At 43.6% G+C, this 26,013-nt stretch overlaps 2 protein-coding genes across 4 annotated transcripts in view; one reads left to right on the top strand and one right to left on the bottom strand.

Moving 5' to 3' along the window:
* The window catches only part of capn7 (calpain 7), a 28,423-nt gene extending 13,787 nt beyond the window's left edge, over positions 1–14,636 (top strand). For both annotated transcript variants that reach the window (XM_071900987.2, XM_071900989.2), the window contains 7 exons: positions 493–628; positions 1,972–2,047; positions 3,611–3,756; positions 6,022–6,084; positions 6,768–6,898; positions 8,700–8,792; positions 11,700–14,636. In XM_071900987.2, coding sequence (XP_071757088.1) covers positions 493–628; positions 1,972–2,047; positions 3,611–3,756; positions 6,022–6,084; positions 6,768–6,898; positions 8,700–8,792; positions 11,700–11,844 — 790 coding nt within the window. In that variant the 3' untranslated portion in view covers positions 11,845–14,636. The remainder of the gene's footprint in view (positions 1–492; positions 629–1,971; positions 2,048–3,610; positions 3,757–6,021; positions 6,085–6,767; positions 6,899–8,699; positions 8,793–11,699) is intronic.
* A 2,793-nt stretch (positions 14,637–17,429) lies between these two features.
* sh3bp5b (SH3-domain binding protein 5b (BTK-associated)) overlaps positions 17,430–26,013 on the bottom strand; it is a 61,091-nt gene continuing 52,507 nt past the window's right edge. For both annotated transcript variants that reach the window (XM_071901003.2, XM_078287413.1), the window contains 2 exons: positions 21,984–22,397; positions 17,430–19,723 (listed from right to left, as the gene is read on the bottom strand). In XM_071901003.2, coding sequence (XP_071757104.2) covers positions 19,512–19,723; positions 21,984–22,397 — 626 coding nt within the window. In that variant the 3' untranslated portion in view covers positions 17,430–19,511. The remainder of the gene's footprint in view (positions 19,724–21,983; positions 22,398–26,013) is intronic.

Genomic DNA, 26,013 nt, shown 5'->3' with positions numbered 1-26,013 from the left:
GTGGATAAAGGTTAGGTAAATAGAAATATTGAAAGCCTCACTGGCAAAGTTTGCAGCTAAGAAATAAAATGACAGGCGTTGACAAACCTAATGATAGCACACATTTATTGTTATTGAAGACCTTAGAGGATACTTTATGAATGTTTATGTAAACTGTGGAATTTAGCCACAAACTACCTTCTGCTGCCACTTTCCCTGCAGCTTCAGCTGATTCCCTGCAGACTCTCTGTGTCGCTCTAGTTTGACCCTCCACTCGGAAAAAGATGCACTTTTTTTTCCGCCAAACAGCGAAGTGGTGCGGCGTTCAGGCTCCTCAGTTCTGCACCCATAATGTCTGCGTGTATTTTCACCACCACAGACAGCGTGCAGCCTCGGTTACAGAGAACAGAATGCAAGTGGCTGAAAATGACTCCGCTTGTGTCAGTGACATTTCATCAGATTGTGAAACTCTGCGTTCTTAAGTGTCTGCTCTGCCTTGTGTTCGGTCTGCAGCAGCTGGGATGGGAAGCAGGGTCCAGTGAAGGATGTCTACAGCCTGGCCAACAACCCCCAGTACAAACTGGAGGTCCAGTGTCCAACAGGGGGCGCTGCTGTGTGGGTGCTGCTCACCAGACACATCACTGACAAGGTACGCTTTACCACAATCATTCTTAAACTTCTACATTTGGGGCATTTAGCTGACATGCGATTATCCAGAGGGAGTTACCGTTACTTCCTGCTACGTTCCTAGCTGAGTGAGCAGGGAAACTCGGCCCGGTGTGGACGTCCCACAAACTCCTCGGCTGAGAAACGCTGACCACGGCTGAACTTTTCGCGGTCATCTGCCGTCAACAGCCAATCAGATTTCTGCGCTTCCTTGCTTCCCTACTGATGTGATTTCGCTCTATGAACAGTAGTTCCATCTGTGATAGATTCACACGGCCCATCCAGATACAGGCGAGTTACAGCGAACTCGCTAATTTTGCTGCCTTTATCCCCTGTTAGCATTACAGAGTCATCATTTCTTCCCATTTTACTTTTTGTCAACAACTCAGACCGCTACATATGTGCAGGTTAACAAGGCTAACATGAGTCCATCTGTACTGTACCTGTATCTGGACAGATGATTGCATGTTGTGTTTATATATTTATTTTTTACCTGCAGTTTCTGGCTAATAACATCTGGCCACAGGGACTGCAGTCGATTCGTGTCGATTAATACGCACTGTCCCTGTTTAAAAATAAATAAGTAAATGAAATGAAAAATGAAATCATTGCTTCTATTGGTCAGGCACTATCAGCAGGTGTTGAATAGATTTTGAAAATGATAAAAGTGTCTGGAAGTCTGGGTTTTCTGTTCTGTCCCAGTATACATATTGATCATATATTGTATATAGTTGTAGACCCACTGTCATTTTATATTTATATATATATATATATATATATATATATATATATATATATATATATATATATGTACAGGTGTGGAGAACAGTCAGCTATAGATTGATGCAGATTTTTTTTTTTAAATCATGTACTGTATGTCCTCATATTTTGTCCATAAGACAGGGTTCCTACTGTTTGGAAAAACATGGGAAAAGATTTAGATCATTTCCAGGTCTTGAGAATTTTGTAAATTGCACATAATCTGGAAAAGTGTGAAAAATATTGTTTTGTCCTGATACACATTTGACTAGACATCATATAATCGATGTAGACCCGCTGTCATGTGACATTTGTTGTAGTGTAGAATAATATTCAGCTACAGAGCGATATGGTCTAGTTGACCAGCCACTGTCAGCAGAAATCATATTGAACACCAAACAAAGTCTTCAACTCCAGTTTAGAAATTGAGGCTTGACAAAAAGGTGTGTAGTTTTGAAATAAAACTGTTTATCAGCCCTGTACAGGTTTAGCATCTGTCTGGTGGTATTCTAACACTTATCTGTCTTATCTGATGATGAAGTGTTATTTGCTTGTCTGTTTGCCCAGGATGACTTTGCACAGAACAGGGAGTTTATCACCCTCGTTGTTTACAAGACAGACGGGAAGAAAGTTTACTACCCAGGTAAGTGTTTTGTTTTTTTCCCCCCGTCTTTTGATAAATGATTGAGCGGGATATCGGTGTGATCCGACAGTCTCTCTGCAAACACGCGCAGCGGAGAGAGTGTTTTCTCTCTGCGGTACCGAGCTGTGAAATTGATACCGTAGCGTGAGAGGCGGTGGGGTTTTGACGGCAGCATCCTGTCACTGCTTTATTTCTGTCAGACAGTCACACACCACTAGGCCGACAGTGAGGTTTGTCCATCACAAACCCTCAGTACTCCATTAACAGCAAGACAAGAGCAGGTCTCAACTGCATTTTGTGCTGCTTTAAAAAAAAAAAAAAAAAAACGGGTTGCGTAACACTTCGTTTCCATAGCGACTACCTGCAGTAGTTGCTGCTATCAGCAAACAGCGCTCGGGTCCAACTTAGAAACACTTTGAAGCACAACACAGCCTCCTCAGTGCGCTCCATGCTGACTCTTTCCGATCAGCGTTTCTAACAACTTTTTTTGCCGCTACTTTCTCTATTTTCATTCTGGTTGTTGTTGTTGTTGTTGTTGTTGTTGTTGTTGTCGTCCTAAGCTGCCAGCTGCTGAAAACCTGCTTCTTCTTCGCTGTTATTAAAAGCGATCCGTGTGCCGCACGCTGCTCTGAAAAGTTGAAGTGATCGTGAGAAAGCCCTAAAAAGACGGCAGGAGCAGTGCGTTGTGTGTGTGCTGTCTGCTTTTCACCGTGAGGAAAACACACCGGCAGTTTGAAACAAGCAGAGCGGCCTGAACTCTGCAGTCTGTTCTCCACTCACTGCTGCTGACGACTGCCTGGTATTGACCGGCACTCCCACACATGCACACACACACACACACACACACACACACTAGGGCTGAAAGAAATTGACAAAAAAAATCAAATTGCAATGATTTGACAGGATATTATGGACCCACTGGTGCTGGTACTGGTATGGGACAGGGCTGATAGCAGGCTGAAATGGTGAGAGAGAGTTTGTGTGTTTGTGTGTGTGTGTGTGTGTGTGTGTGTGTGTGTCTGTGTGTTTGGGGTGAAAAATGTTGACAAAAAAAATCAATTTGCAATTATTTGACAGAATATTGCAATTGCGACTTAAACGGTGACTCATATCATATATCAAGTTTTTCTTGTCATTAATTTTTTTGAACTTTAAAATTGTTTAAAGAAAAGTGATTTTGTAAAAAAAAAAAAAATAGATGTCAGTGTGCAGGATTCACTGAGTTTGAGTCTGATGAAACTTGTTCACAAATCCATCTTGGACGCTCCTCTCTCTCTCTCTCTCAAGCAATTGCAGCCTCTGCGATTTAGTCGTAGAGATTGCAGAAGTTCATTTTGTGATTTTATTATTATTTTTTTTCGATTAATTGTTCAGCTCTAACACACACACACACACACACCCACACACAAGCTCTGGCTCTGTTTCTTGGAGTTTGTGAAGTACTTGTTCTGTCTCTTTCTCTTATCCTTCTTGCCTTTGTGTCCTGTGTTTTCTGTTAAAGCACTTTGTAACAAAACCTCTATTAACAAACTTGACCCCCCCCCCCCCCCCCCCCTCCCACAGCGGACCCCCCTCCCTACATCGACGGCATCCGCATCAACAGCCCCCACTACCTGACCAAGATGAGGCTGACGAGCGCGGGGACACACACCTTCACCCTGGTGGTTTCCCAGTACGAGAAACAGAACACCATCAACTACACACTGCGGGTGAGGCTGCTGCACACACACACACACACACACACACACACACTCCGACACATGTATACACACAGTTTCAGTTACTATACATGCTCATACACATACATACTTGCATGCACATATACATAGGGCGGATGGATTTGATAGAGAAACAGATAGTTTCCCTATCCAATCCATTTTATTTTTTCTCAATATCTTCCTCTCCTCTCCTCTCCTCTCCTCTTCTCTTCCTCTCTTCCTCTCCTCTTCTCTTCCTCTCCTCTCCTCTCTTCCTCTCCTCTCCTCACCTCTCTTCTCTTCCTCTCCTCTCTTCCTCTTCTCTTTCTCTCCTCTCTTCCTCTCCTCTCCCCTCATCTCCTCTCTCCTCTTCCTCTCCTCTCTTCCTCTCCTCTCCCTTCCTCTCCTCTCCTCTCCTCTTCTCTTCCTCTCTTCCTCTCCTCTCCTCTCCTCTTCTCTTCCTCTCCTCTCCTCTCCTCTCCTCTCCTCTCTTCCTCTCCTCTCCTCACCTCTCTTCTCTTCCTCTCCTCTCTTCCTCTTCTCTTTCTCTCCTCTCTTCCTCTCCTCTCCCCTCATCTCCTCTTCCTCTCCTCTCCCTTCCTCTCCTCTCCCCTCCTCTCCTCTCCTCTCCTCTCCTCTCCTCTCTTCTCTTCCTCTCCTCTCTTCTCTTCTCTTCTCTTCTCTTCTCTTCCTCTCCTCTCCTCTCTTCCTCACCTCTCTTCTCTTCCTCTCCTCTCTTCCTCTTCTCTTTCTCTCCTCTCTTCCTTTCCTCTCCCATCTCCTCTGCTTTCCTCTCTCCTCTCCTCTCCTCTTCCCCTCCTCTCCTCTCTTCCTCTCCTCTCTTCCTCTCCTCTCCCTTCTCCTCTCCTCTCCTCTTCTTTCCTCCTCTCTTCCTCTCCTCTCCTTTCCTCTCCTCTCCCTTCTCCTCTCCTCTCCTCTTATTTCATTACATCCAGTTCTACATGGCAAACCAAAACCTCAGGACTGTGAAACCGGTTGAGGGAGCGAGGGACTTTGTGTGTGTGCGTGCGTGCGTGTGTGTGTGTGTGTGTGAGCGCGCACGTGTGTGTGACCCAAATATATTTTTTTACTCATTTATATTTCATGGACTCCCCTCTAACTGCAGCGAGGCCTGTGAAGAACTGTTTACTGAAATCACTCACAAAACAACATGTACTCTGTCTCTGCTGTGAGGTGTGTGTGTGTGTGTGTGTGTGTGTGTGTGTGTGAGTGCATGTGTGTGTGTGGGTGTGAGTGTGTGTGTGTCTCTGTCCACCCAGCACACAGTGGAAAGTGATCTCCTCTCAGCTCAGATCAGCGTTTCTCTTTGAGAATCGTCTTGAGGATAAATGATCCGACTCTCTTGTTCGTTGAAGAGTTTTCATCACAGATCAAAGCGAGAAGCAGGAAACATAATTTCTTTCCTTGATATTTTTCCAACAGCGTGGCGCTGATATTTAAGATGTATATTTCATGTCCATGTGCGGATACGGATAAATAAATGAACAGCTTCGTTCCAAAGTGAGATTTCCACCATTTGGAAACACTTTATACTCGGAGTAGTCTTACAAAATGGCTGATAGAGCAAAACACAGGTGCCTTTTAAAGTATTTTTTTTTTACAATATATTTATTGACTTTTTCATTAAACAACTGAACAAGTATAACACATACACGTAATAAGCTATGGCACAGTCGGCAATCCATTTGGCATGAGACATCGACTCAAAATCTTGAAAAAACAGTTTGTTAATCATATTCAGATCATCTAAAAAAGCAGATTAATAAAAAAAAGCAAATTCATAAAATAACACATTAGACAGACCATTTGATTTGAGGTATTAATTTGATACATAAATAATTAAATTCAAAGTTGTGGGATGTCAAGAAAAAAAATAAAATTATACAATTCAGTAAGACCCCGTACATCCCCAGCCTCACATTACACCTTTGGTTGTGGTGATGATACATTACAAAATATCGCCAATATGTCCTTTTTCCAGAAAGCCTCCATATTTCTTCATACAATAAAATTTTAAAGGATAATAAGTTACTTAAAGGGGCGATGAGTGACATTTTACTGCCCCATAGCACAAAGTGACCATAATATATCTGCAGGGGTCGATAGGATCGTGGATCAATACCAAGGACTCAGTCTCTGTTTTCAAACCAAAATTCCTTTACGGGACAAGTTGGAATTGATTGGTGTGTTCTGGAAGTGATGAATGGTGATAAATCATGGTCAGTATAAACTAATAGGTTTTGTTTCCTTCCTCAGGTTTACTCCGGGTGTAAGTTCACCTTCTCCAAGATCCCGACTCCCTTCACTCACACTAAAAGGGTACGTTATTCACACACAGATGTTAATGTGCTAATAGTGCTGTGTAATCCTCCTTCCTTCAGAACACCAGGGCTGGAAATCAACACTAGCCATAAGAACATATACTTAGATCAGAGGTGTGACCAAATCAACTTCGCTCGAGTCCCAAGTCAGTCTGACAAGTCTCAAGTCTAAATGTAGAACAGCAAGTCAAGTCAGAACAAATCAAGAGTCCAGTATCAATTTAATATCTTAAAGAAAACTAAATATCTAGGACTTTTCAATGCAATATGGTTTTAATAGGATAAAAACTTGGTAAGAGCATCATGAGTTTGATTTCTATAATCAGTTTCAACTTCAATAAATTCAATCATTCCATACAAATTCAGAAAACAGAAGTCGTCCGCTGGAACAAATCTCATCACTTTCAATCTAAGTCATTTACACAAACACAAGATCTCAAGTCAAGACTTTAGAAACCTTTTCAAGTCATCAAAGTACAAGTCAGAGTCAAGTCCCAAGTCACCAGAACCAGAGTCAAGTCAAGTCTCAAGGCTTCTCGTCCCCACTTGTCTGATATGTTAGTCTACTCTACCAGCCATCATTTGGAAATCCTACTTTTCTCTAGAAAGATAGCTGCCTGGTAAAAGAGTGAAAGTGTTCAGTGTTTTGTTCTGTGCATCTGATGTTCCCTCTGTCCTCAGATCAACGGCCAGTGGAAGGGGCTCAGCGCCGGGGGTTGTGGGAACTACAAGGACTCGTACAAACACAACCCGATCTATCAGTTCAACCTGGAGCGGCCGGGACCGCTGCTCATCGAGCTCCGAGGATCCAGGTCAGGATAATATCACGTTTTATCACAGATATCGGCCTTCAAAAACCCGTATCGGTCGAAACCCTAATCGCCGCGACGCTGTTCTGACAGATATTGCAGTTGTAATATTTACATCTGCGTTTGCTGACGTTTGATTGGATGCAAAACTTGTGCAGTCACGTCACAAATCCATTTAAACATGAGAACGGTTTCACTCTGTCTCATTTCATTCCACTTCGTTTTAAATTAATCTGGCCGGCTGATTAAAAGACTCACTAATAGGATGAGTCACTGACTGTCCCCAGCCCACACTGTGTCATTAGCACCCGTAATGGTCTCACACACACACACACACACACACGCACACACACACCAGGAGGAGACAGGATGACTCAGTGTTTAATTCCCCCTCCAGCTCTGCTGTGATATGATAGATATTCTCTTCTCCCACTTATTCTTCACACTCTCTCCTGCTACATTTACATTTACATTCTAGTCATTAACGCTGCCCATGAACAGTTTGGGGACGCCTTGCCTTTTCTACATTTTCAAAGTCCTGTTGATGTCCTCTGTTATTTCTCAATGAAGAAGTAAGAGGAAAAAAATGCCTGCAATGCTTTTATTAACGTAGAATATCTATTTCCTAATACTTTTGGATCTATTTCTTCCACACTCAGCTTCATGTTGATCACAGTGTCTCTCTGGTGTGAAGAAGGTTTTTCATGGCAGAGCGTCTCTGACTGTCGGCATGAAGGAAGTGTGAGGTTTTTTTTGATGAACGTATAATTTAATTTATTTTAGCGTTATTGTCACAAATATTTGCATGTATGATTTTTTTCCCCCCTCAAACTAGTTAGTCTTTAATGCGGTTAAGTTCTTACAAACTGACTACTGTAGGATAAACTTCAGTTCCTGGATCACCAACATTACAGGCAACCAATAGTAAGGAGGTAAAGGGTGTGAATGACTTGACACTAAACATTGTGCCAAAACTTCACAGTGACCTAAATAAATACTGGACACATAGATGTAAAATTACTATGGTTAGAGCGATATTTCAGGCTGATATCGGGCTTTTATTTAATATCAGATATCAGCCAGTCAGTGTCGCTCCACCTCTGATATGATGGAGGTTCCTGCTGATCAGCTACAGGAAAACAGTCTGGAAAACATGCAAAGAATTTTTATTTTCTTTGTATATGTTATTTGTTTTTTTTTAATTGTTCAAAAATGTTTTTTGTAAATTCATTCTTCATTTAAAGGCAGTAATGTCTCCCAGAGTTTCCTCTACCAGTGGGTCACTCTGCCTTAAAGAGATGATAACACTAAAATAATGTCATGCGATGTCAAAAGATCTCAAAAATACCCAGATTCGTTAATCTCCAAGTCAAACAAATCCTCTTATCGAACCCCCCCCCCCCCCCCCCCCCCCCAGTGATGTCACACGCATGCGTCCCCATGGAGGATCGACTCAAGCGTTTGAAAATGTGGGCACACTTCTCAAAATTAGAATTGCTGTTGACTAAGGGAGGGGGGGGGGTGCACAAGTGTGATGAATAAGCACTTACCAATGCAGCATCACATAAAATTTATCGAGTGCCATGTTTCTGAAATGTTCTTTCTCCTTTTTTCCTCAACAAATGATGTAAAAAGGTTCGATAAGGGATTCTACGGATTGAATAAGCAGATTCGATACTGGATTCAGATTCGATAAAATGCTTCTGAAGCACAACCCTAAGCCTGAGCAGAGTTAGTCTGTGTGTAAGTTATTAGTTGTTAGTAACCCCTCTCGGTGTGGTTCTGCCCCTGTCTGACTCTGCAGGCAGTACAGCGTGGGGTTTGAGGTGGTGACGGTGTCCACGGTGGGAGAGGCGGGACCGGCCGGCTTCCAGAAGAAGAGCAGCGGAGATTACAGGTGAAACACAGCTGGGAGCACTTTGAAAGAATCCACATGAAAGGATCAGAGAACATGAAAGAGAAAAGATGAGAAACCATATAATGCACAAAACAAGTAGTTTATTTGCTATAAATAGCGCTAGCAAATACAAGCACTTCAAAGCAATACATTAACTCAAGTATATAGGCTTGGTCTATACAGGTTTCCCACCTTTACTATTTTAGGGTTTTAAGACAGAGCCTCTGCTTCACGCCTGTTCCTAAGGTCAAAGGTCAAGTGCAAAACTCAGTGTATTCAGCCATTATTATTTTTTATTTAAGTCTTATTTAACCAGGTGAGGTGTCTGTAAGCCCTTTGGGTTTTGATCTCACCTGCACAAATTACCATATTTGCCAGTCTGTTTTTTAGCACTTTGCTAATGTATTATTTATTTATTTAGTCATTCATCATACGTTAAAACAAAATGCATGAAGAAATGAAATAGAAAAGAAATATAAGTGTGCAGGTGAGGTGAGAAACCCACTCAGGGCTTATAGAGACCCAACTAAACACCAAACTGTATTTATACAATGTGCTTCAAATAAAACACCAAAAATACATAATTTGTCAGGTACAATGACATTATCAACTCATGAAATGACAATAAACAGAAAGAAAGAAAGAAGGAAAGAAAGAAAGAAAGAAAAAAAATAGGTAAGGATAATAATTAAACGTTTAAATAAAATAAGTAAATAAATAAAACAAATTAATAAAAATAATAACACCTGTTACATCTACATACAGATGATTTAGCAAAAGGCCACAGAGAAAAGGAATGTTTTGAGCCTACAAACAACAACAAGATTAAACAGTTTACAAAAAAACAAAAGTGCTGTGCACATAAAACTAATCTAAACTAAAATAAAATAAACATGGAGTCTGATTGAAATAAAAAAATCTGTTTGTCAAGAGAGACCAGTCCTAGAAAGCAGAAAGCAGAAGCATGTGCTGTGAAGAGCAGCTTGTACCAGCGTTACAGATCAGAGTCACATGTTCCTCCATGCTGTCTGATGTTTCAGCAGTGAGGACATCCTCTTCAAAAAGGTCAAAGGGCAAACCAGAAGACCCCAAGAGGCTGACCTCTGCACTGCCTGTGTTCAGTGAATAAGCTCGTTGAACGGATGAGAGGCGAACACTGTTGACACTTGTTGTTTTGGTGTTTTTGTCATGGCTCATTTAGTGTTAAATTGAACAGAGTGCATCTAATTAAAAGGAGAATTATGTCTTTGGACTTGCACTTGTTTTCAGATTTTTCTTGAGACAATATCTTGAAATACAACACTCCACCTTGCTTCAGGATAATGTCACTTGATTCAAGAAAATTGTTGAAATAAGTGGATTTGCACTGGAATCAGTTGAAATCTTTTCACCCCATTGGAGGATTTTCCTTAAATAAATAAGAAAATAAAAAGCAAAATAAGATCAGAAAAATCAGATTTCTAAACTCCAAACTAGATGAAATGAGTTGTTAAAATAGTTGAAATAGGTCCGTTAGCGTTGGAATCAATTGAAATCTTCTCACCTGATTGTGGGGAATTTTGTTAAATCAGAAGAATCAAAGAAAAATAAGAGTTTATCAGATTCAATCCTAGATGGAAAGACTTGTGAAGGTGGAGCAGCACAGTAATATCAGCAGGGGAATTAATTTCTTGGAAGTGAACAAACTGCTACAGCAAGAATTGTTGTTGTGGCGATTTCCGTGGGAAAGACGAGACAAATCAGCGTGACGAGGCTCGGTCATGTGCGTGTTGGGGAAACGTGTTTTCTGTGTGTATTCCCATACTGTAGCATGTGTATAGCATGTGTGTAGCAACACGTTTTCACCGTCACACTGTAGATTAGATCAAACCGGTGGAGTCGGGAGTCGGGAGTCGGGGGGCAGGGGGGGGGGAGGCGTTCGGGAAATTAGTGGGATCATTTTGAAGTTTGGTCTCCATGGAAACTGAGGAGCGATGCAGAGACTCCTCCCCCGCTGAACCGCCGTGGCACCTGCTAACTTCAGACCGGAGCTTCAAAGCTTCTGAGTGACGGACTTAAGGAAATGATTTTCCTCTTTTTCCGTGGTGTGACTTATGCAACCAAAGCCAGGGATTAAAACGTGGTGTCGTTCCTTTATTTCAGAGTGAATATGAATACATACTGTGGGAGAGAAAGGCTCTAGTCTCTCTCTCTCTGTCTGTATCTCTCTTTGGCTTTCTCTCCTCCTCTCTCTCTTCTCTCTTGAACTCTGGTAGTATCTTGGGTTGTGTATCTTCCTCCATGATAAAACCCCAAAATCGGTGATTCTCTGTTATCTGCTGCTCCGGTAGAGGAGATTCTGACAATATATAAAAAACTAGTCTCTGACTTTTTTCCGGCTATTTACAATTATTAGTAAAGTTAATATTTCCTTCGTTCCATCATAACTTCCCTCCAACTGGATTTCGGTGTTTACGCTTGTTCAAACTGAAAGGTTTAAAGAACATAAAGAAAGAGATTCACTTAAACACAATTCAGCAGCATGACAATTTTTTTTATATATATAGTCAGAATCTGCTTTGTCGGCGTTCCTTTATGTGCTAGAAGTGATTTTCAGACTGTTCCTCCAGACAATGGCAGTGAATGGAGAGAGAAAAAAAACACGATTCTCCAGTCTGCTCTACCAGAGCAACAGATCACAGAATCACTGATTTTGGGGTTTTATCATGGAGGAAGATACACAACACAAGACACTACCAGAGCTACACAGAGCTTTAACACTGCTTTATATTGCTTTCTTTCTCTCTGCCTCAATCTTTCCATCTTTCCTTTTCTCTCTCTTCCTTAACACTTTGTCATTGTCGCTCTCTCCATCTCTCTCTCTCTCTCTCTCTCTCTCTCTCTCTCTCTCTCTCTCTCTCTCTCTAGGTGTGGTTTCTGCTACATGGAGGCGGACCTCGTCCCTGCAGGCATCTACAACGTCACTCCCACCACCTTCCTGCCCAAACAGGAAGGACCCTTCTTCCTGGACTTGGCCAGCACCTCGCCCCTCAAGGTCTCCCAGCTCCAGTGAAGAGAGAGAGAGAGAGAGAGAGAGAGAGAGGGAGGGGCGGGGATTTGGAGAGAGACACACAGGGGGCATCATGGGATATCCCATGATAAGCTGTACTTTGGATGCGATGTGGTGTGAAGGCCTCAACCAAACCCAAAGAGAGACTGGTAGTTTCGGCTGGATACCGTTCCAAACAGACTTTCCCTGTCGTCTTCTCTCGCCGAATTTTTTCCTTTTTTTTTTTTTTTTTTTGAGTGAACTTTGATTCGTTGAAGCCGTTGTGTGGCGGTGACTCATCGGTACTAGACCGTTCTGGTAGAGCGAGAGATCATGAATAAGTGATTGTCAAGGCGGACGGAGAGGGAACGAGTGTTTGGACTGGAATCGGGCCCACCGGGGCGGAAGGCGTGTGAAAGAAACCGTTCACCGAAACAAAAAAACAAACAAACTGCAAAGTAGTGGTGAGCGGAGCTTCCTTTGCCATAATAACAGAGACACAATAGCTATCTATATCGAACTGAGTCACAACAACCAGATGCAATAACTAGCATCGTTCTTCTGAACCGACGGTCAGAAACGACAGTAATCACACGAGCACATCCTGGACTGGACCGACTGTGGACGAGCGACAGCTGGGAAACGAACACCAGCCACCGGCCGAACGCTGCTGAGCTCACATCAAGTCTCGTCAGTCAAGTTCTGTTTTCCTGTGATGAGCGGCTGGACGATCCGGAGCGTCTTGTCACTACTGTGCCTCCCTGCAGGGTCACACTGCAGTCTGGAGAGGTCAGGCTCGGGTCTGCCACACAGGGACAGTCAGGGAATTTGATCAATTCTCTGGGGAAGTTAAAGAACATAAGGGAATTTTCCAAATCTAGTTCACTTTACAGGAAAATAACAGATTTACAACACATTCATCGCATTAGATGGCGGTTTACAGCTGTTTTGTCTGTACAGCAAGCTCTACTAGAGTGGAAACCAGACTGTTTACCCCTTTATAACTTTTATGAGCTGAAAAACAACATTAACAAACCAGGAGGGAATAAAATTCTTAGATGATGAAAGCGCCCCGCTATGATTTGTTTATAGAAAATCATGGAAAAGTCCTGAAATTTTACTTCATGGCCACAGTGGAAACCCTGTTCTAACTCGACAAACTCACCAGCAATGACCAATATGAACTGTAGCAGCATTTGACCACATCAGGGTTTAGACTAGTAACAGGATGGGAAAGTAACACAAACCACTGGCAAGCTGCCGCTAAATTGATGGCTGTTGCTGGCAAGTTTGTCTTCTAGAGAGCTGGAGAGAACGCTTCCTGGATCGTCGCGGCGCTCGCTACGGAAAACAGAACTCCACCGGCAAGAAGAGGCTGCACACTGACAACCAGGATGCAAAACAACACTTTAATTCACTGCCTCAGGGTCTCTGGTCACAGGTCGTCCTGTTGGCGAAGCTTTGTTTTATCTGACATGAGTTATGAGTGTTGTTTGCAGCAGGGCTACAGATGTGTGGTGACTTCTTGTCATTCACCGTTTGTCGACCAGACACTTCAGACTGTCTGGAGGTCCCGCCAGCTGAATAATCATAGTTGGCTGGTGAAACGGTAAAAGCTGCAGGTGGATTTTGGAGTCTGTCAGGCGCCGGGGCCGGTGGGTGGAAATTGAGTTTCCTGCCATAACCATGAAGGTTTTTTTTCTCAGGAGCAGCGTAGCGTGCGACACCACAGGGAATCCAGTGTGGCAGCAAATGAATGATGTCTCTTTGTTTTTGTACGTGGACATGATGACTGTTTGACAGATGACAGGCTGCACTCACAACTGTTTGAGACACACGCTGTACATGTGTGTGTGTGTGTGAGTGTAAATGTGTGAGGTTTTACCGTCGACCTGTTCACGAAAAAAAAAGAAATGTATTGCCAATTTTGCATCCTCTCTTCACTTTTTGGTTGGTGCCGCGCACTTTTATTGTTATTATTTTATACCGAAAACGGATTTGTCACTTACAGCTGTTGTTGCCCAAGAACTGAGGACCTCCAATATGGCCGCCAGAGGGTGCGTCACATCACCTGAAAGCTTTATCATCATCTAGTTCAGGTCAGACGGTTTCTGCATGTGACTCGGCACACAGCGGACTACACAGGGTTTTATCTGTCAAAGCCATTCTGTAACTCAAAGATGAGAATTAACTGTTTACTTAAAGCGATATTACAAGAATGTTTTCACTCTCTAGCATGCATACTGTATATGCTGTATGATGTTCATCATGTCAACCACAAGCCTGGCCTACACTTAGTATCTGAAGTCATTTCCTTTCATTTTGAACTTGACATGATAAAAACACATAGCTTAAGAACAGTAAATGCAGTGTAAATTAAGCAATCTAACCGCAGTGGGGATAAATATGGACCTGGTTCATAGTAATATTATTCATTTCTGGGACCATGGTTACAATTTTCAAGAAGTAATAATTATTAAAATAAAGCTTCAGTGCCAGTGGAGACTGATAGTTGACTGTTCATGAACATGAAAATGTTTAAATGTTCTGCCAGAGTGAAATATAGCTTTAAAGATCCATTGCCAAACACTTATGTTAAATGGCCATTCATTGTCGCTGGATGATAAATCATTATTGTTTTGGATAGCTTCTCTATCTGTTATCATTTTCACTGACTTCTTTAAACGCGTTTAAAGATGCAGGAGGACAATCTCGCGGCAGCCTGGAGTGATTTTTGCAGAACTTGCACTAAATGTTTGGTAGAGTGATGTGTTCAAACTTTGAATGGAAGGAATACAGAAACCTTGATGTCTGCATCCGCATGTGTGTCTGTCCTTTTGTTAAGGGGGTTTTGGGGCCGGGGCTTTTATTTTGATAGAGCTAGTGACTTTAATCAGCTGGAAAAGTCTTGGTGGGGAAAGTGAATAAGAAACGCTCTCCCAACAACTTCTGCTGAGCTGATACTGAGTGACTTAACCCCAACTGCTCCCATTAGCCAGTAGAAGACAACCTGGAAAACCTTTTTATGAAGTTTCTTAAACACAACAGGACGATGGTCGGTAGAGCGGACGTACTGACGAGCCACAGAGATTTTAGCAGCATTTATCTGGCGTGTCGTTCATACCCCATCCTGTCAGCACCACTGAAGAAGAGACGGGGAGGCAGAGGGTGACTGACGTGTGTGGAGGGGAAGATGGGGAAGATAGAAGAAGAAGAAAACACTGAAGGGAAGGTCGTGTTTGTGCAGCAGAGAGCTGACTGAGCTGTTTACCGGCTTCCTGCAGCAGCTGTGGATAATCCAGCGTCACCGGGCAGAGTGAACAACACTGACAACAACACCGACTCAGCCGGGAACAGTCTCTGAAACCAAAACACACCTTCATGAGTTAGGAATGTTTGTAACTTACTTTTATTAATGTGTATGACCAAATTTATATAGATTTTTAGTCAGGTATGATCAATATCTTGACCTGCACAGATACAGTACCTCTCAGTGGCATTTCAACATGACTCAGCCTAAATATAGACACACAAATATAATAAATTAGATTCAGTCAAATTATTGGATATGATCAGAAAATCATAGCCGCTGTAAATAAGACTATTTGAGTTTTGCAGTTGTCTATATTCTTGCCTTGTACGCTGGGTGGGAACTCACACCTGATGAATGTAACACAAGTTCGTACAAAACCTGCAGATCCTTCAAATCAAAGTGGATATTTATTGGACGCTATTTTCCTCTCTTGTCCTCACATGGCAGCCGGTAAACACGCTTCATAACTAATGGCTAGCCCATGACTGCGGTCAAAAAGGGTGAATTCACTCAGGAACAACACAGCCGTGATGAACGAGCTGAAAGTTTTACCTTTTCAGGAGCCGGACTGGAGTAAACAAACACGAGGGATAAAGATGCAGTTCTGTTTTGCTATTAATCTGCAAAAGAAATGTCAGCGACACAGACGGCATTTAGAGCAGGCTGTAATCCAAACAGAGCCAAGAGTGCAGAAACCCCCGGCCCCGGCTGTGTTAGCGCCTTTTCTACCCACAATGCACATTTTACTCAATTTACCGCTCATTCCTCCGGAGGTGTCGTGTGCTCGTTTCAATTCCTCCCCCCCCCCCCCGAACTTCCTCTAACATCCGAGCCAGGTCCTCATTTATAAAAATACACTCGGATTTAATCTTTAACGTGATCTTAAGATCATTTTTCAAGATGTGCTAACACCTGATTTATAAAAAATATGAGACTGAATAAAGCTGTGTATGCTTGTTCAAAAGTTTCGTACCTGTGTCTTACGCACCTGGAACATATAAATCACAAATGAGCTTAAATTTGAACGCTTGTGAACGTGCTTTGTAATCAGTTCGCCTGCACAACTGTTACTGTCCTATAAATAAAGTGCTGCGTTTTCTAACAGACTGCATAGCACATCTGATCCTGTTTTTACACCTTGGGGTTGGTAGTGAATCTTCCCTCACGCCTCAATTAACAAGTTTCTGCACACCACCAATAATCGCCCTCTTAACATTAAGTTGTGTAGACTTAAAATCCAATTATAAGCATATCAGTTTCTTTCAAGATTAAATTCATTTTGAAGAATGATATGAACATCACTCCATATGAAGTAAAGCCACTGTGGGGATTTACTTCTGCATAACCAGCAGGTAACGCCGAGATGACAAATATAAACCTGACAGAGAGTTACGACCGTTTCCACGTCAGGTTCAGCTTTTATAAATAACTCCTTTGTTGTGATTTTCTGCATCAGCCACCAGAGAAGATCAGCTATGATCACAAGACCTTTAAATGAAGCCCCAGGTGTCTAGATAAGCCTTCACCTCCGATCAATAGCAGACATCAGATCCCGGTGCGTTGGGAAACATGCAGATCAGAATGGGGTTACCATCAGTCACTGACCTGGTTCTGCTGGTCTTTCAGAACCACTAGGCTTCATGGATGCAGCTCCTGTCACAAATACTACATTTAAATGTAGTTTTTAAGGCGTTTCTGCTTCAGTAGACAGAGCAGCAGAGGAGTGTGACAGAAAAGATGAGAAAGAGAGGAGGTGACACGGGACAAAGGCCGTAAGAGAGCGCAGTTTGCAACCGGAAAAGCTTCGTTCTCAAGACAAAAAAGCAAATGACAAAGCAGTTATTAATCCAGTATTTAGCACGGTTATAGGTTTATATTATCTTTTCACTTGATGTTTCTGCTCTATTAGTTTGCTTATTCCTCTCTATTTTGAAAATGTAACTTATTTGGGTCAATTACATGCCACTGTAAGCTGTGCCAGAGACTGTTGATGCTGTTACAGTTCCTACCGGTCGCTGATGGAGGTCGATAGCAGTCAGATTACATAATGCACCTTTACGTCATCTGGTCATCACTGAGCAAAACATCATGCTTTTAACAAATATTAACAATATTTAATGGAGACAGTGTGGCGTCTTCTACATTAGACTTGGTTTGTCTAACCTAATAACATCCAGAAACAAACAATCATGTCATGGGTTTCTGAAGACCATGAAATTAGCCATTTTCTAATAATGTTTGACAATATCCCATATAAAGCAAAACAAATGATCTTCGAATGAAGCAAAAACGACAGTGAAGTGAACATCAGTTTATTTTAGTCTTATCTGAAAAACAGGCACATAAGCTGTGGAGAGCGGATGGAGAGGACGACCCACTGCAGACAGACAGCTGGGGGGGGGGGGGGGGGGGGGGCTGCTCACGGGTATAATCTTTAAATCCACATCAAAAAGTGACAGAGATACAAACACATACAGATAACGCTACATTTTGTCCACACACACACACACACACACACATACTGTAATACACAGACAAAGAAAGATCACGGGAAGCAAAAGGCTGCATACCAATACTTTTCTAACACCTTCCTTTCCTAAAACTCTTTTTTTAAAAGCTGATGAGGCAGGGAGAGAAGGCCCTTAAAGGGACATGTTGACTTTGTTTTTTTTATTTTAGCCTGCCATTTTTTTCCTCATCACCAAGCATTGTTTGGGTTAGCAGTTAGCATTCCTCACTGAAACCAACAGGTTCCGTTAGCTAATTAGTTACCACTGGTTCCAATGAGGTGTTTTAACAACGCTAACGAGCCGCAGGAACTAATTGGCAATTGTAGATAGATTTGTGCCCGATGAAGGAAAACAACGGTCCGAATTCCAAAATGTCAAAACATACCTTTAACAGGACTGTGACAGCCGAGGCCTCACATCAACATCTTACATGTGTCGTATAATTTGGCTCGATGTGCATCTAAACAACAAACAGCTGCAGCCCGTACTGTGTGGCAGAGGCCGGCTCAACAACAATCAATCGTTCTGTCAGCTCGTACAACTCACTTCACAATCCAGTGAACACAATCCATCATCGGTTTCATCGCTACCGCTTTCCCCTCCGCCTCCTGCGTCCTTGGCTGCATTTAACATATATGCTCTCCATTTTTTATCGTTGACATCTCATTCCAGAAATTCCCTGTTTGCTAATGTCCATCAGAAGATGCAGTGTAAAATCTCCTGTCCTTGTATTGCTTCGTCTCTCAGCTGGAGGGCGTTGTGGGGAAAAAGTAGGGACTCCAGTATAGAGCCTTGGGGGACGCCGCACCGAGAGAGGAGAGGAGAGGAGAGGGATACTGGGCAGGTGTACATGAAAAATCAAACCCATGGCGGTCCAGCCTCCTTCAGATCTCTTACAGTACGATTACACAGACATCCAGTTTGCGGTCCGGTTCCCCCTGCATTTGTGCAGCTAGATCTAGTTTTGACTACATGCTTGGGCTTAACGTGATGTGTGAGGATGCGGGCGGTATATTAAGCAGCCTCGATGGAAACTGAGGCAGAACAGGTAATGCTGGAGGGCTCACAATGTCCAAACCGGAAGTCCATACATACACAACTTCACATACACAACTTCAGAAAGTACAACATATTCGTATATCAAGTATAGGAGTGTATAAGCAGACGGTTAAGATCGTAAGAGACCATAACAGGGTTATTCATGAAACTTCTCCACAAAGACTTAAATTCCTTTTACTGTTAAAATAAAACTAAGCAGAACATCGCCTATGCATGGTTTATAGCATGCTAAGTGGCATTTGACGGTAATAAGTTCTCAGTTTTGATTCACAATTATTATCCCAATTGTATCATTGCATTTAGCGATAATAAAACAGTTTTAAGAATAACCCTAATTCAAAGGTAGTACGCAGGCTACTAGTGTACTCTTGCTTTTTTGACTGATAGTGCAGTTCCCCGTCGGGAGCGTGAAAAAACACAACATGAACAGCTTCTTTTAACCGACTCTTCCCTTCCATAAGCCTTCGCCAACACGTGGTCGACATGACGTTGCCGTTTATCTCGCAGGCGTGAGAGTTTGCAGGGTGAAAGGTTCTTCGTAAAAGGAAACGGGAGCGACGCAACGCCGCCGATCCTCAAACGAAGAGGGTCCTCGGCTGCATCTTAGCCGTGATCCGCAGGAACCGTATATATACACACACACCGACCGGGACGTTCACAGTCGCTCTGTCCATGGAGTTAGCGAATGGAGTGCGGTTGCGGCAGCTAGCGCGACAGCCCGTGATATAACAGTTCATCGTTTTCTTTATTAGACAGTTTGGGTCAGGGGCAGGAAACAAGAATCCTCCGTCAAATCCTTTTTTTGTTCCTCAAACTCCTTTGACCAGCGCCGGGGTCGGGCCGGCGTTGGCCTTCTGGGAGCAGCTGTCCGTGTTTTTGGCGTTGTCGGCGCGCGGGCGGCGCAGGTTGAGGAAGCTGAAGCGTCCCTCCAGGCTGAGGCTCTTCTTGGCGCCGGAAGCCGAGCCGTTGTTGTTGTTGGGGGCGTTGTCCAAATCCCCCTCGGCGCCCTCCGCCCGGTCACCTGCACCACAGGAGAAGGGAGGGTCACTGAATGTTTTCTGGTTTTTAATGAGTAAAGACAATATGAAAACACAGCATGTCTCAGCTCTGATGGGCTGAGGCATTTGAATTCATCGTAAAATAACGCGGCAAGTATCAGATGGACTGTGACGTGGAGGAGGGGGAACGTTCACACCAAACAAAAAGCTCAAAGTTTTCACAATGTGATATTATGGCATGTACAAAGTCATTAAAACAGCTTTGGAAACTGTTTTGAACTGATATCAGAAAGATAATTAGGTCCCAATTACACAAAACGATGCAGCTCTGGACGACTATAAACTTCATCTCAACTTTCATTTTGTCGTATCAACATCTACTCAACATCTAAATGTTTGCTTATTTAAATATTAATGCAGTAACCAAAAATCACTGCTCATACTGCTATTTATGTGTGTTAGCAACCATGATGTTTAGAGCTAGTTAGTGATCTCTCTTTTCTTTTAAATGTATGTAATGTCTCTTTTTTTTTTTTAAATGTACACTACACACTTTTAATCTTTTCAGACAGTACTTTCATTCTTTGTGATCCAGTAAAACCTTTTCAACACATTGTTTATAGGAAAACAATCCGCAAAAATTGAAATAATGAGGTTATTTTCTTCACACCGGGAAACAGATTTTACTAACACCGCCTCTCAGGTGTTATTGCAATCACACACACACACACACACACACACACACTGTCAGAACACGCAGTAGGGAGGCGAGATCTGGAGTGCATGCACAATAAAAACTAAAATCAGTTCCCACTCATGTAGATTAACAGGTGCACCGGATGCATGTGGACACACTACCCCCCCCCCCCCCATCCTCCACCTAGGAAGTTATTCATCAAGACTGACTGAAGTGGAGTAGCCTATTTCCAGAACGTCCCTCCCTCCAGAAACCCTGAGCAGAGTGTGTTCAGAGTGTGTTCAGAGTGTGTTCAGAGTGTGTTCAGAGTGTGTTCAGAGTGTGTTCAGAGTGTGTTCAGAGTGTGTTCAGAGTGTGTTGCGTCTCGGCGGCGGCTCTCGGCTCGCTGTCACTTTGACTAATCGTCCTCCTGTGCGGCGCAGGTGCGAGGCGGCAGGTAGCGTCTCGCCCAGAATAGATTCTCAAACACCATCCATCTCACTTCCCCGTTTTTTTTTTTTTTTCTCCTTGTGTGACACACTCAGCTGCCCCGTATCATGTGTCCGCATCCAGGTGTGTTATGCAAAAAATCACACACGGGAAATACATTCACACACCATCCGTCTCACTTCTGCTTTTCCTGCAAGTTTTTTTTTTATTGCATCTTTCGATTTTTTGTATTTTTTTATGTATTGTATTGTGTTTTGCATGTGTGTTTTTTATTATGCTGCATACAACACCCCAATTTATACATACATGATTGAGCTATGCATCTACTTACCTAGGTATATGTGTATGTATTTATGTTGTATCTAACTATGTATGCATCTTTTTGTAATTGGATAGAAAAAAATGCACCAGGTGGAAATACACTCTCGATGCATTGAAGATCTGATCACCCAAACTGCCTAAGGACATGGTCAGAGACACATTTGGCCACGTTAACAACAAAATATAAATGCACATTTTGGACAAGAATGCAATTTTTGACAAGGATGCAGTAACATCCTTGGAGGTGTAAATGTAATCCAGCTAAATAGGAATAGGAATCCATCTATCTAACGTCTCCATGTCTCCACGTATCCTTCTGTCCCTGCGAGTTCAGACGTCGTCTCAACTTTTATTTTGGTGTTTTCAGGTCGTCGTATCAACGTCTATTCAACGTTAAAATGTTTGCCGGAAGGTTTCCATCTCTCTGTCAACCTGTCCAGTTCGAGTCAAGACCAGGTCTAAAGGGGGATGAGACCAAGTCAAGACCAAGACCAGAGCAAATTGAGTCTTATTCAAGTCCGACAGTGTTCGTGTGTTTCCAAATGTAAAAACAATGCTTTAGAAATGTCTTCAGGATGAATAGAGATGTAGATCTATCTGCAGGAACTCTGCACTAAACCCGTCAGCGTCCAACTAATCCTAATGTGTCGGATTTTTACTAATCATTTCATAGAGTTTTGGGGATACTGTACACAGGCGTAATCATTTGAATTGTTTGTGGCGCTGAGGAGAAAATACACAAAAGGTGGACCAGGTGGAAAAAACACATAAATGAAAACTTTTAGATAAGCAGGAAAAAGTGTCAAAAGAGGCCGAAACATGCACCCAGCACCCACCTCTCTCCAGGTCGCACTCGGGCGACGACGCCCCGCTGCACTCGCTGCGCGGGCCGAGCACCGGAGAGATGAGGCCGAAGTCGGACAGCGACACGGTGCTGGGCAGGTCCAGGCTGCAGGGCCGCGACGACGGAGCGGGGGAGCAGGAGGAGGAGGAGGAGGAGGAGGAGGAGGAGGAGGAGGAAGAGGAGGCGGAGGCGGAGGACGGAGTGGGTGACGGTGAGGAGGAAGAGGAGGAGGAGGAGGAGGAAGGGGAGGGGGAGGGGGAGGAGGAGCCGGCGAAGGCGCAGGCCGACAGGATGTCCTGCGGGCTGCTGGGGGCGGAGCCAAGGCTGCAGGTGGAGCGAGTCTCCGAGTCTTCCTCCGACATCACGCTGCCGCCGCACGCCTCGTCCTCGAAACACACTGATGTCACTGCAGGAGGGGGGGGTGGGGGGGGGGGGGGGGGGGGGGAGAGAGAGATGGAAGAGGGGAAAGGAGGGAGAGTAGAGGAGGGAGGGAGCAAGGTGAAGAGGGAGAGAGGAAGGAACAGACGAAGGGAAGGAATGATGGAGAGGGATGAGAGGTGGAGAAGAAAGAAGGAGGGAGAAAGGAGAGTAGGAAGGAACGGAAGGGGGGGAAGGAAGGAGAGGAGAGGAAAGGAGGGAGTGACAGAGGGAGAAAGGAGAGGAGGGGATTATGGAACGGGACAGAGGAAGGAAGGAAGGAGGGACAGAGGAAGGGAGGGAGGGATGGAGAGGGAGACAGGAGAGGAGGGAGGATGGAGGGAAGAAGGGAAAGAGAGGGAGCAAGGAGGGAGGGAGGGATGGAGAGGGAGGTGGAGAGGAGAAGAAGAAGCAAGGAGAGGAGGGAAGGAGGGAAAGAGACAGAGGGAGGCAGGAGGGATGGAGAAAGAGAAAGGAGAGGAAGGAGGATGGAGGGAAGGATGGCCAGAGGGAGAACGGGAGAAAGAGGGACAGAGGGAGGAAGGGGAGAGAGAGCAAGGAGAAAGGGGAAGGAGGGAGGGAGGAGAGAGAGAGGGAAGGATGGAGGGATAGGGAGAAGAAAAAAGGGAAGAGAATGAGATTAACGTTTGTTGACAACACACAGCAACTGCAACAGCCTCGACTCGGTGTTAAGACGAGTCAGAGATATAAATAGAGAGCTGAGAGGAGGAGGGAAGAGAGAGAACAAAGAGTGTGTGTGTGTGTGTGTGTGTGTGTGTGTGTGTGTGTGTGTGTGTGTGTGTGTGTGTGTGTGTTGGCGAGTGAAGAGAGAGGCTTTTAAGTAGATAAAAACTCCAGGAAGACGGAGCGGTGATTGAGACCAACTCCTCTCTCTTCCCTCGTCTTTTACGACGTACAGTAAATCAAAACACACACACACACACACACACACACACTTTACCACATCTTCTATAAACCTCCAGCCACTGCAGCACATTCCTTGTTAACACGGCTTAACGTACAATGGCAGTCGCCCTGTCTGCTTCGGGGTCGGCCACCTCCATGGCTCTCTGCGGTTGCCATGGTGACGCCGCCCTACATATCCCATAATCAAGGCCAAATGGAAGTGGAAGGCAGACTTCCATTTTGCAGACTTGCTTTCCGTCAGGATGCTCTTAACAATTTGTTGTGCCATAATCCAAAATGAGCATCCATGTGTTATTACTTTCAGATGGTAAAGTAATAACACAACATTTTAATAGAAATAAAAATCTGTTCCTCGCTATCTGATTGATGTAATATAATAATGATTCAACCTATATCCAGTTCATAAAGCTTTTCCTCTGTCTGTTCTGAACGGTTGGTGTCGGTGTCTGGTAGCTCTTTCCTGGGAAAAATCCTCTGGCGCACAGGAAGTGATGCGTTTTACGTTTCCAGTTTGTTTGGAATAAACAGAAGAAGAAGAACCGGGTAGTTAGCATGAGCAGCGATAGCCGCCATGGCTGAACAGACAGAGAGAAGAGAAACTCAAACTGCATCAACAGAAAATCCAAGCTCCGCCCACACTGTTTGATTTTTGACAGGTGATCTGTGGGCTCTTATTTCTTTCCCTCATGTCTCCATCATACCAGAGACTGTAAATAACTTGCTACATCAGGGCAACATGCCTCTAAACCTCGACCTCTTTGTAATGTTGTAATGCTTGTAATGTTTTGTCGTTGCACGAATTTCAGCTCCGTCTGTGTTGCAAACTAGAGCAGTGATTCTCAATCTTTTTCATATCAAGGACCCCTAATTTAGTCCACATTAGGGCCACGGACCCCCATTTGATGAGATTTTTTTCTCTCTGACCCAAATCTGAGAACCCAAATTTGTCCAGAATGACTGTCTGTATTGTAGGTAGAGAGATAACAGTGAAACTATGATCAAAACAGTCTTTCTTCTACATTTTCTAATGCTGTTAACTTCTTGTAAATGAAATAATGGTGAAGTTTACATTTTCATCAATTTGCTGGGGACCCCCTGTATCCCCCTCAAGGACCCCTGGTGGTCCCCGGACCCCACGTTGAGAACCACTGGACCAGGAGACCGTCAGCTAACAGCCTGAACTGTTAAGTTAATAAGCTGAGTCTTCCTGCATGCCAACACAGGCCTTTTAACACGACCAATTCACTAAAGAGAATATTAAATCAGCCAAGTATAAGGGGCACAAGGTGTGTGTGTGTGTGTGTGCTTGTTTTGCTATCTATGTGAGAACCAGCATTAGTTTTAGACCTTTGAAGTAAGGAGGTTTTTGCAGAGTGAGGTCATTTTGCCGGTTAGTTTAGGATTAAGGCTTGGGTTTAGGGTTAAGATTAGAATTAGGATTATGTTTAGGTAAGGATAAGAGTTAAAGTTAAAGTTAGTTTAGGATTAGATTTGAATTAGGAGTAGGTTTAGTGTAGTGGTGAGGGTTAAATTTAGAGTTAGGGATTAGAGTTTGAATGTAGTCAGTAGAAGGTCTTCATAAGTACAGTAATATAAATGTGTGTGTGTATGTGTGTGTGTGTGGGTTTGGCCTGCTTCTCAGTATCAATCCTCTCCTCTGTGTTCAGTTCTCTGGATATTGAAGGGAAATGCCTGGAAACCAGTTTTAAGCGGACTGTTCTTAATCCGTTCCCATTATCAGCCGCCAGGCTTCATACGCCGCTTCCTGTTTTCTTTAAAGTCCATAAACAAACTTCCCCATAATCTGCTTTCCAAGGATCCAACCAAGGATTCCATGAAAGAAACAGACGGTGACTCAGTGTGTGTGTGTGTGTGTGTATATGTGTGTGTGTGTGTGTGTGTGTGTGTGCGTCTCCTCATCCTGAAAATCCTGAAAATGCTAAAGCAGCTCTTATTAAGTGTGTCAGTCTCAAAGCCACTTGCATGCCAGCTGCAGCTGGAACAGCTGAACAGAAGAGAGACGACTTTACACCAGTTTAGTGGGAGTGTGTGTGTCTGTGTACCCAAAGTTTTCTTTCTTTTCTCTTTTCTTTCCCCTTTAAAGAAAAGTCTTATGTGTTTGCAAACTAAATGAGTGACTCACTGTTCCTCCATTAGAGACAAAAAGAGGCTAAATGACACCTGAGCGCTTACTAAATCTCATTACGGCTAAACTTGACATTTCGACTGTCACCAGGTGAGCGGCTGTTACTGTGGAGCTCGACTGCAAAGCAACCAGGCAGGATGGGAAACACTCTTAACCTTCCTTAATTGGCCTTTATCTCAGCCGGAGTGTCGCAACACTCACAGAGAACCACGATATGTTTTAACATCTGCCATGAACTAAGTTATTTATTCAGTCCACCACAGTGTCAGACATAATAAACTGCTTGCGCGCCAAGAATAATAACGGCTTTTTAACTTTATACAGTGGAGAGTGCCTTGGATTTTTTTCTTCTCTTTTCTACTCTACGTAATAAATTGCTTCTCCAGACTAACAAAGCACCATAGTTGGTGACAGCCTGGAGGATAGAGGAGTGAGCTTGAGGTCAGAAAGTCGCCGGTTCAAATCCCCTGACGGGCTAAGAGAAAGTGGGCGGGGACAGTGAAGGGTCGACCCTGTTCCCTCCCTCAGAAAC

This window comes from Centroberyx gerrardi, chromosome 12 (assembly GCF_048128805.1).
Source record: "Centroberyx gerrardi isolate f3 chromosome 12, fCenGer3.hap1.cur.20231027, whole genome shotgun sequence".
NCBI classification, from domain to species: domain Eukaryota; kingdom Metazoa; phylum Chordata; class Actinopteri; order Beryciformes; family Berycidae; genus Centroberyx; species Centroberyx gerrardi.
The sequence above is the reverse complement of the archived record's forward strand: the minus strand, read 5'-3'. Positions and strand labels throughout refer to the sequence as shown.